We start from the raw sequence: 10,406 nt of genomic DNA, 5'->3' as shown, positions 1-10,406 counted from the left end.
TATCATAAGCGCGAACTAAAGGAAAGGTATGCGTTCCGAAGAGGACACACTTGACGTATGTCATACGACGTACGTACGTACGTATATATATATATATATATATATATATATATATATATATATATACTTATCTACACGCGTACAAATCCATACAATCTGTAAGCGATTCTATTTTTTTGTTTTAGCTTACATAGACAGATCATTTCTCTTGGAAAGTAAAATTGTCCTGACGGAGACTAAGAAAACAAAAGATTCGAATTAGAACATTGGCTGTTGAGGGAAGAAAATAAAGATAGCATATTGTCGACGAGGTTATTTTCGTTCATGGTAGTTAATAATCATACAATAAGCAATGCCAGAAACGCCAATGAAAGTCGATGCAAATCATTCCTCTCGCGGTTCTTGCATAACGATCGTTCGTTTTAAATTGCATCGTGCAAATAAATCGATCGAAGGGGGTCTGAAGAGAAACAAACGGGAATTAGTGAATTCGTATGTCGTATCAAGTGTCGACAAAGATCGGATTTATTTTTAGAACGACGTTTTCTTTTTTTTCGATCACTATTATTCAACGGATTCGACGAACTGTGAAGAAACTTTGAGAAGTTACGTGTTCTTTAAAATATAGTTTAAGGCACGATTTAATTTGATATTTTCTGAAATATAAGGTTCATTTTTATAAAATGCCATTCATATAATTGGACTCATCGATTGATTATACAAATGATTTTATTGATAACATTTACGTGACAAAATACTATCTTTATTAACGATTGTAAAATCTTATAATATCTTCGGTCATTACCGTTCCCATTTCCGTATATTTCATTAACCAAAGTGCACGCTTCGATTTTTACATATAAAAACTTAATTTTGAACGTTTCATTTTTATTAGATGCTTTTAAAGAGGAGACTCTTATGTTTATTTACTGGAGCATGATACCTACTAACATGAATCTTCTCTTATACCATCAATGAGAAATATAATGGAAGCATTATTAACCTTACTTTAATAAACGAAATAATTTTAATCTTTACAAAAAGATTTTTTATTAATATATATTATGAAATATTAATTGTTTGTCTATTAATATATAATAAATGTAACTATTTATTTGTATTTTAATTATTTAATATTAATAAATATGTAATTATATAATTTAATAATAATAAATATAACTATTTGATTAATCATGATAAAAGACCCTAGATGATCAAAGTCTATTGTAGAATACTGTAAATATTGTAATGCGTTACAATGTACTCATTACTCGACATAACGATAATGAAATTGATTTTACTAAGAAATTATAATAAATTGTACTTCATAATCGTACGACTTGAAAAACACATGCATCATTCAACTAATTTTTATGAAATCAAACAGGACAATGGAACTTTTCAAGTAGAACGGACAAATTTAGAATCGCGTTCGATAAAATAGTTTCTAAATAGAAAAGACTAAATACGATAAGAATAAACTTGCATAATAAGGTAGCATCGAAAATAGTACGTTGAATATCCTACAGATAGCGCGATAAAAATATAATTGGCGGGAGATTCATACTTAAAAGAGAAAGTGGAGAAGGAAAAAGAAAAAAAAGAACGATCAAATGCCGTCGATTTTGATTATTTCTTCGAATCTAATTGTGTCTTTGTTTGAAATGTTTGATAATGAATAAGTTCTTTTTTCTTTTGAAAATTAATATTTAATAATATATCAAACGCCATTTAAAATTTCTGTAAGATTGACGACGATGTAATTATGTCGAGGGTGGCTCCTCTTTTCCAACCTCCTCTTCCTCCTCCATGTACAAATACGATACAGAGTACCCAACTACATTCGTGTATAACGTCTCTACGATAGTCTAACTATAGATATTTTAGAGTACGTATTCCCAAAATAACAAGCGAGACTTCTCGGGAGGTACCTTCTGTTTCTCGCATTGGCAGTGTTTCGTTCCGTGTCGCCATCGTATCATCCGCATCTTCGCCATTATTGCGCGAGCGCATCACTATTCTCCTATTACCAGAGTATATTACTTTTGAACGCATCGTATATACATATACACACCACAAGTACAGACGAGTTTAATATCAACATCGCACTTTGTCGAACGAGTGAAAATTACTTTGTTTTTTCTTTTTTCTCTCTCTCTCTCTCTTTCTTTTTCTCTCTTTCCCTCTCTGCTAAACGTTTTCTTGTTCTTTGAACGTCGTGTTACGATCCCCTTCTTCTCGATCCCGTCTTTCGATACGAGAAGAAAATACTTTCAACCAGATTTACTTGCTTCTATCTATGTACGTCCGTTGATCCTCCGAATTGAATAAATCGTGTCATATTACATAACGATTGAATATATACATATGTTAGAGAAAGTAAAATAAGAAGTATAATTATATTAGTTTTTATTATAATATGAATAAAAACTAAAGGATGGAAACGAGTGATTATATTTTTTGTTATTCATGTAGTGTATTACATGTACTTACAATACACGTATGTATATATATATAGGGAAAATAAAATTTCGAATCACATTGGATCAAGAGTAATTTTTTTTAAATTTGAGAGTTTCTTCAAATAAACAATATTTTGATAGATCACAATGAAGATCGTCGAAAGGCCAAAAAGAACGTATCGGATTTTGAATCCAGTTATATTGATTTAACAATCAATGTTCTTTAATAATGCAAATGATATTTTTTACGTTTAGTAAATACGCAAACTTATAGAACGCCATATTTTCTCTCATTCGGCCAAGGGTCGTCCTTGTTGTCCTTGTATGATATTCCCTCTTTTTTACAAGAACGACGATAACGCTATATAATACTGTGTATAGAACTGAATCTATCTATCTTTCTCTTTTTCCCCCTTTCTCTCTCTCTCTCTCTCTCTCTCTCTCTCTCTGTCGCGCGCGCTTCCGCGTTAACTGTTTTCATTACGAGAGAAAGTAAATAATAAATATCGTTATCCTTTAACACGTTATTTCTTTTATCTTTCTTTCCTTGTCTTTTTCTCTAGTTTTCGCAGATGTTTCTATGATGGACGAGATTAACGATAAAAATTCGAACGACGAAAGTCCTTCGACGGAGGAAAAGAATGAGGTAAAAGTCGGTTAAAATAATACACCTAACCTCTATATGTATTTATTGTCACTATTACGATGTATCGCCGATTAATGAAAAATACACTTTAACAATTTTCTATTAACGAATAATCGAATTAATCATAATTGTAATATGATCGTCAATATCAATATATGTTTAAAAAAATTTGTTTTATATGCATAATTTAATGACCATTAGTTGATTCCTTTCTTTATGTCAGAATTTATCGTTTGATTTAAATCCTTCTTTTAGATAAAGTCGATCGATCGTACGAAAGAAAGAAAACGTTCAAAGGAAGAGAAGAGCAGAAAGAAGGAAATCAAAAAGACCGGAGAACAATGTTTAGAAGCTATGAACGATGTACAAACTTTGAAAGAAAAGCTGGACGTAATGTCCAAGAAATACTCTGATATTGTGGACGACAATAAGAGATTGTTATTAAATTTGAAGCAGTCAGAGAAGAAGATAATGTTGTTGCAACGAGAGAAAGAACAGTTCCAAAGTGAACGTAATAAAGCACTTTTAACTAGAAAAAGATTAGAAAATTTGTGTCGTGAATTGCAAAAACAGAATAAAACTGTTAAGGAGGAATGTTTATCAAGACTTAAGAAAGAGGAGGAAAAGAGAAAGGAACTCTCTGGCAAATTTCAAAGTATTTTAGCTCATATTAATCAGCAAATGAATTTAACTCTTGAAAAGAATGCAAAGATGCAAGAAGAAAATTTAGAAATGAATAAATTGTTCAAATCATTATGTGATGAAGTTGCGGTTAAAGAGAAACAGCTTCTACAAGAACATATGCGCATGAAAGGGGAATTGCTTATAGCACGTGATAATTTTGAAGAGGTCAAGATAGAAGCTACAGTAGAAAAAGAGGTCTTTTTAAGGGAAAAGCAACAGCTCTTGCTTGTAAGTAATACTGTTCTCTTTAATATAATAGAATATTTTTAAAAAATATAAACTTTTCTTTTTCAGACATTAACAGAATATCGAGCCCGAATTCAAGAATTACAAGGAGCAGAAGCTGCTATGAAAAGTCAAATTGACGTATATACCAATAAATATGATGAATTTCAAAATTCTCTTACAAGAAGTAACAAAGTTTGCGGAGAATTTAACGAAGAGATGGAAAGGGTTAGTAATTATGTTGCATTTCCTTCTTAAAATTTTATATATTCAATCTTTTTTTTTTTTTATATAGATGTCTAAGAAAATACTTGCTTTGGAGAAAGAAACTTCTTTATGGAAACAACGATGGGAGAAGAGCAATACAGTTTTTGTTGACATGGTATATGAAAAGCAAGCAAGAGAATCGGAATTGGTGAAGTTGAAGGAAAGATTAGCTTTGCTTCAGGACTTGTGTAGAATGTTCCAACATGAAAGAAGATCCTTGATTGCACAATTGAATGAAAAAAATGCGAAGACTAATACTGATTCAACTACACGAACATCTGGTGAATCTAAAGAGAAAGAAGATGATTTAAATAAAGGATCTACACTATTAGAAAATAGTAATGGACAATTCACTCCAACGAATATCCTCGAACTACTTGAACAGAGATTAGAAATGGAATCTAATGTAAATTCCACGACTGAAAAGAAAACTGAGATAAGTTTAGAGGAAAAAATAATTGGCTCATCTATATCTGAACATTCACTTTCTTCTGAACCTAACTGTAAAGATAAGGAATTAAAGGAGAAAGATCTTCCAGTTTCTCAGGAAAATAGGACAGAAGAAACATCTTTTAACGTAGAAAAAGTAGTAGAAAATAATTCAAAGACACAACTAAGTATAGCAGAATCATCTTCTGATATTAATATTGAAAACTTAAATGAAAAGGAAAATAAAGAGACAATAGAACGAATAAGTGACATATCGTGTGACAATATTACAGAGTTAAAATCTAGATCGGAAAACATTGAAAATGATAGTACAGTACAAATCTCAATACTTAAAAAAGATGATGTTCAAACAGAACAACAAGAGACAAAGAATAGTAGTCGAGAAGAAAATAATGAGCAATTAGTTGAGAATATAGAAAATAGATATACTGGCATAACTATATCTGAAATAGAAACAGAGATTACAATAGAAGAATGTGTTCTAAGCGGTTTATTAAAGAAAGATATAGTTAACGAATCACTAGAATCATCAAACAATGAAATAGAAATCAATCTGTGCGATAAATTGCAAGAAATTAATACTATTGTAGAAAATATTCAAGAGATTGAAAAGTCTGAATCAGAAATTTTAAAAAATTCTTCTGAAGCGAATACTATTGTAGAAAAAGAAATTAAAACTGATACGCCTTTTTCTAAAGAAGAAGATAACAAGTCGATCAAGCAGAATGTTATGACTGCAACAAAGGTAATATTATTTTTAATTTAATAGTATATGTGGTATATACACTTATAAATAATACAAAATAATACATTTTTGCTATTTTTTCTTAGTATGTAAGAAGAAAGAAGAAGTGAAATAAAATCAAATAATCATCCAGAACAAACAAAAAAATGGTACGAACGTTGAAATTATATATAGGATAAAATCAAGCAAAACTATATTTTTTCCTTTATTAATGAAAACAATGGAAAGCTATCCTACGGTTTTTGTTCCCTTTTTTAAATGAAATATCAAATAAGAGCATGATCTTTTTAGGTAAAATACCTAATAAGAAGTAATGAAACGTTTAGGAACTGTAATAGAAAACAATTTTACATAACTTATAAATAATACTATAAATATTTTATTAAATGAATCGTATTATTCAATACGATTATATCAATATATTGTTTATTAGAAATCTCTTAAATTATAAAAAGAAAATGATAGTGTGGGTCGTTGACAAAAAAATATAAATATAATAAATCTAAAGACTTATACATAATTGACAAAATATGCTAATGATCATAGCGTATCTTATATTTTGTAAATCTAATTTTTTTCAAACCATTATTGTGTTATATATCTTAACATGAAAAGATGTAGTTTTGCAATTTTTTTTATGAAAGAAAAAACAAAAATATTTTCTAAATTCCATGACTTCTATATGATTGTCCATATATTAACTTCAATATTTCTAGCATTATATAAAAATAGCGCGCATTCGACATAAAACACGAAATTTAACTTTATTTACGAAGTTGATTTATTCTTTCTGATCACGACTGCCACACAAGCATAGACAATTTGTAAAGCTTACTAATTTTAATTAATTTCTCATAGAAAAGAATTTTGATATTTTTTAAATGTGTATCAATGTCCACATGCTTGTGTATGTTCGGGCATGTATGCGTGTGCGTGTGCGTGGGCGTGTGCGTGTGCGTGTGCATATTACAGATTTTTTATTCATTACAGTGAAAAATTGGGTAAACAAATTTTAATAAAAATATTTTTTAATTTTTACTAGAAATGTTTACACTATATGAGAATATATTGCTTAAAATGTCAGGCTTATCATTTAAAAAATTTCAAAGTGCCGACCACATATCCCCCCTCTGACATAAAATATTTATTGTTAATTTATAACAATATGGCTGAATTGATTATAACGAAATACATATTTGTAATATTGAGAAGTCTTTGATTTTAGCGAATCATCAAAAAATCCTTATAGATCTTATTAAAGATGTAATTTCATTTCATTTTATTAAATTATTGTTATCTTTAAAAGTCACATTTCAACAAATAATCATATATATATAAGGTTATAGACATTATATAAAATTTAGAAATTGATGAAAATAATATATTCCAAATTAATATACTTTGCAAAAGATTTATATTTAAATATATTACAAATTTTCTTCGTATTTGTTACTTTATAGAAGAACACAATATTATGCTGGTCGTATTTAATGGATAAAAAGAAAAGAATAAACATATAATGTAACTATAACGTCAATAGTGTTTTGGCTTTTAGACGTAGTTAGGCGAAGTTCTTAGTGTGTTATTTACAATTAGTTGATCGTTGGCGTTTGATGAGATCACGTTAACGATGAGAGAGTTCGATCATCTTTCATTGTACGTTCTATACATATATACCTATTGTATACATATATATCTTTTAATTTTCTGACTTGCAATGAGCGCCGTTTCATATGTACGTATATACATATATATATATGTATACGTGCTCGCGCGTGGTGTATGTATTCCGACACTATTAACGGCAATGCAAAGGTCAATGATCGAGGAAGTAGAGAAAGGATGTGTTAGATCAAATCGACAAAGAAAATCATACAGTGATGCAGTAGACAAACCTTGACCTACCTTTATGATTAACCTTCGTATGGTCAAGTATATAATGTAATTTCCAGGATCCTCGTAGTAATCATCGAAATTAAATGAAAGTGGCTATCGAGATGATACAAGCGAGTCTCGTTTGTGATACACTCTATAACAATCGATTATCAGCAATCATCAGTGATTCGCAACAAACCAAGATATCTTTCATATCTCTCTCTCTCTCTCTCTCTCTCTCTCTCTCTCTCCCTCTCTCTCCCTCTCTCTCTATCTTTCTTTCTCTCTTTCTCTTTCTCCCTCTCTCTCTCTCTCTCTCTCTTTCTTTCTCTCTCTCTCTCTCTCTCTCTCATCATATTTGAACCATGTATTTGTGAATCATGTTGTCATTTTGTGACAAAGCAATATATAACATGTTCTTTGTACATATATTGTAGGATTACGTCAGTGAAATTATATTGTTGATTTTATAGGTAAGTAAATGTTCGAGTTCACTTTTCGAACCGTTTCAACTTTCTCTTCGAAGGCGTCGAGACATTATTATAATTGAGATCGATTATTAGTATGTATATAGGACAACCTTCTATTTTCTTTTAGAATTTCTTGAAGAATTTAACATAATACATCGATCGTCGTCCTACTTACATGTATATATATATATGTATATACATACATATATTTATATTATATGTATAATTAAATTCATTTTAGCCGATATCGATTCAATTTATTAGTCGAGAACATAAATAAAAACGAATAAAAAAAATGAATTGAGCAAGCGTGTGAAAAATTAATAAATCGATAGAAGCGATCATTGACTTGAACGGTCCACCAGACGATCGATTTATTTTTTTGTTTTTTTTTCGAATTTACGCAGGACGATCCCGTTAACGTATGTTTCGTGCGAGTGGGTCACCGGTACCATGTCAGCTTTTTACTCTTAGCTACGTCAGTATACGTAGTAAATACAGGAATCGGTCTTTGGTCACATCAGGAAAGATAGCGGAGAGAAAGACAGGTCCGGCGTAATATAATATCTAAAGAATTACGTATCGAGATATATTGAGAATTCGACCTTGTGCTTCTTTTTCTTTTTTGTTTTCTTTTTTTCTTTTTCTCCTTCAACTTTTAACGAGATCTTATTAATCGTCGATAGAAATCGAATATATATAAATATAATTGTCTGTATCATAAAAATTGAAAATAAAAAGAAGATTTTAATTATTATCATAGCTAAGATTTGAAAGATTCGATTATTTATTCGATTTGAAAAAATACTCGAATATAAAAATATTTGAATGATCGTTTTTAATATAGTACCTAATTATACAAAATGATATATAATTTGTATAGATCGTTATCGAAGCGATCGATGATGACAAAGTTTACAAGGACTTTCTTTTCTTACGGCCCTGGATCGACCGGTCGTACTTTGAAAGTATCTCGCATGCTTACCTTTAGAAGAGTGTATCCACGAGGTGTCAGTTTGTTTCGATCCACCGTACTAGCGTGAACTCATTCGTCTTTGCGCGGGAAATTTCTGATATAATCGAAGGACGAAAAGAATCGTCCTCCGGAAGTACAAAAAACATTTTAAATATCAGTCGTGACGTCGATTGCGAAGATCGACGAAAATGAAGATTGCTGCGATCTTATTTCTTTTTGTCATCATTGGTAAGTAAAAAATTGATCGCAAATCAAATCGATATTTTACTTTTAAATATTATTTACTTGCAAACGTTTGCTTGATTCGAAAGCTTTCCAATTATAAAAGTGGTTTAAGTCATATATTATATATATATATATATATAATATATATATATATATATATATATATATATATATGTATATATATATATATTACATTATTATAATGCCAATCGAAGTAACGGAAAAAACATAATCAATTAAATTCTTCTAGATTTAAAAAATTTTTTTTATTTAAATCATTTTAAAAATATATTTCATAATTATGAAAAGGTAGGAAAATAATTACTGATAAAAATATAAGTTGTAAATATTTTGATAGATACATAAATGAAATTGAAAAGTTTTCGATTGTGGTATAATATATTTACAATAAATTAAATCATCAAACAGTAAATCTGTAACATACTTTCATATCTACATTGTAAAGATGTTTATTAGGATAACTTATACTTGGGGTAGTTGTCAGGTTTAGGGGTCTTTGTAAATTTTGGATTCTGTGCTATCGACTCTCAACTTACACATTGACCGAACGCACCGCTCGCTCTTCTGACCATCAATAATTAATAACTTTTCTATTTTTCTCGCTATCTCTATTTCTCTTTCTATCTTCTTACTTTTACTAATTATTTTGCCTTCCAATTTTGTATGTGTGTATGTATATATATATATATATACATGTATATATATATATATATATATATATATATATATATATATATATATATACATACATGCTCGATCCTTGATAAATGGATGATTAATCGTAAAGGATCATTAGTAAGTTATTATTCAACGATTAGGATATAAACGAATATAAACGAATATAAACAAATAATAGATAATTACGAATAATAAATAATTACGATTAAATGATATTAACTAAAGATAGATATATCATTTATTCGAAGATGTTTTCTCTTTTTTTCTCATATGCACACATTGATATTTAGAAAAATTAGACATTAAGAGAAGACAAAAAAAATATTTTATTTAAAAATAAAGATATTTAAAAAAATATATATAGTCTTTTAGATACATCGAGACAGATATTTTTCTCTCTTTTTTCTTTTTTGTGTTTTGATGAAAAATATCAGCTCGTTTTCACTCTTCACTTGTTTACATGATGTACTCCGTATAGTAAGTGGAATATTATCGGTTTTGCGATCGAAACGACTCAATTGTGAGAAAGGAATCATCGAAGGGGAAAATAGAAATATCATAAGGACGAATTTACGCATCGATGCAGATAAACTAGAAAGTGCAAGAATATCGATTTTTATCGGACGCAGAAGTCAATTCATTGGCATAAGATGTAGAGAGAAAAAGAGAAAGAAAGAGAGAG

At 29.3% G+C, this 10,406-nt stretch overlaps 2 protein-coding genes across 7 annotated transcripts in view; both read left to right on the top strand.

Annotated features, from left to right (window-relative positions):
• Positions 1 to 1,897: 1,897 nt before the first annotated feature.
• On the top strand, positions 1,898 to 6,562 carry LOC124950100 (gamma-taxilin). 4 transcript variants are annotated; one of them, XM_047496331.1, is made up of 6 exons: positions 1,898 to 2,034; positions 3,026 to 3,108; positions 3,364 to 4,020; positions 4,087 to 4,245; positions 4,313 to 5,479; positions 5,566 to 6,562. In XM_047496331.1, the coding sequence occupies exons 2-6, from the start codon at positions 3,043 to 3,045 to the stop codon at positions 5,587 to 5,589; spliced, it is 2,073 nt and encodes a 690-aa protein (XP_047352287.1). In that variant the 5' UTR covers positions 1,898 to 2,034; positions 3,026 to 3,042; the 3' UTR covers positions 5,590 to 6,562. The 4 variants fall into 4 exon arrangements, with proteins under 4 accessions (XP_047352287.1, XP_047352286.1, XP_047352288.1 ...); XM_047496330.1 differs by having other exon boundaries at positions 1,941 to 2,079; XM_047496332.1 differs by lacking the exon at positions 1,898 to 2,034 and adding an exon at positions 2,103 to 2,121.
• Positions 6,563 to 6,836: 274 nt separating this feature from the next.
• LOC124950102 (probable basic-leucine zipper transcription factor Q) overlaps positions 6,837 to 10,406 on the top strand; it is an 11,263-nt gene continuing 7,693 nt past the window's right edge. For all 3 annotated transcript variants that reach the window (XM_047496337.1, XM_047496334.1, XM_047496335.1), the window contains exons 1-2: positions 6,837 to 8,372; positions 8,708 to 9,028. In XM_047496337.1, coding sequence (XP_047352293.1) covers positions 8,989 to 9,028 — 40 coding nt within the window. In that variant the 5' untranslated portion in view covers positions 6,837 to 8,372; positions 8,708 to 8,988. The remainder of the gene's footprint in view (positions 8,373 to 8,707; positions 9,029 to 10,406) is intronic.

This window comes from Vespa velutina, chromosome 6 (assembly GCF_912470025.1).
Source record: "Vespa velutina chromosome 6, iVesVel2.1, whole genome shotgun sequence".
NCBI lineage: Eukaryota > Metazoa > Arthropoda > Insecta > Hymenoptera > Vespidae > Vespa > Vespa velutina.
Note: the sequence above shows the minus strand (reverse complement) of the source record. Positions and strands in the feature narration are given on the sequence as shown.

What these genes read in the sequence shown, in the direction of transcription:
- LOC124950100 (XM_047496331.1), top strand. Translation starts at nt 3,043, where the DNA reads ATGATGGACGAGATTAACGATAAAAATTCGAACGACGAAAGTCCTTCG. An exon ending in AAAAGCAACAGCTCTTGCTT is followed by an intron (nt 4,021 to 4,086) that starts GTAAGTAATACT and finishes TTTCTTTTTCAG; the next exon opens with ACATTAACAGAATATCGAGC. An exon ending in ATGTTATGACTGCAACAAAG is followed by an intron (nt 5,480 to 5,565) that starts GTAATATTATTT and finishes ATTTTTTCTTAG; the next exon opens with TATGTAAGAAGAAAGAAGAA.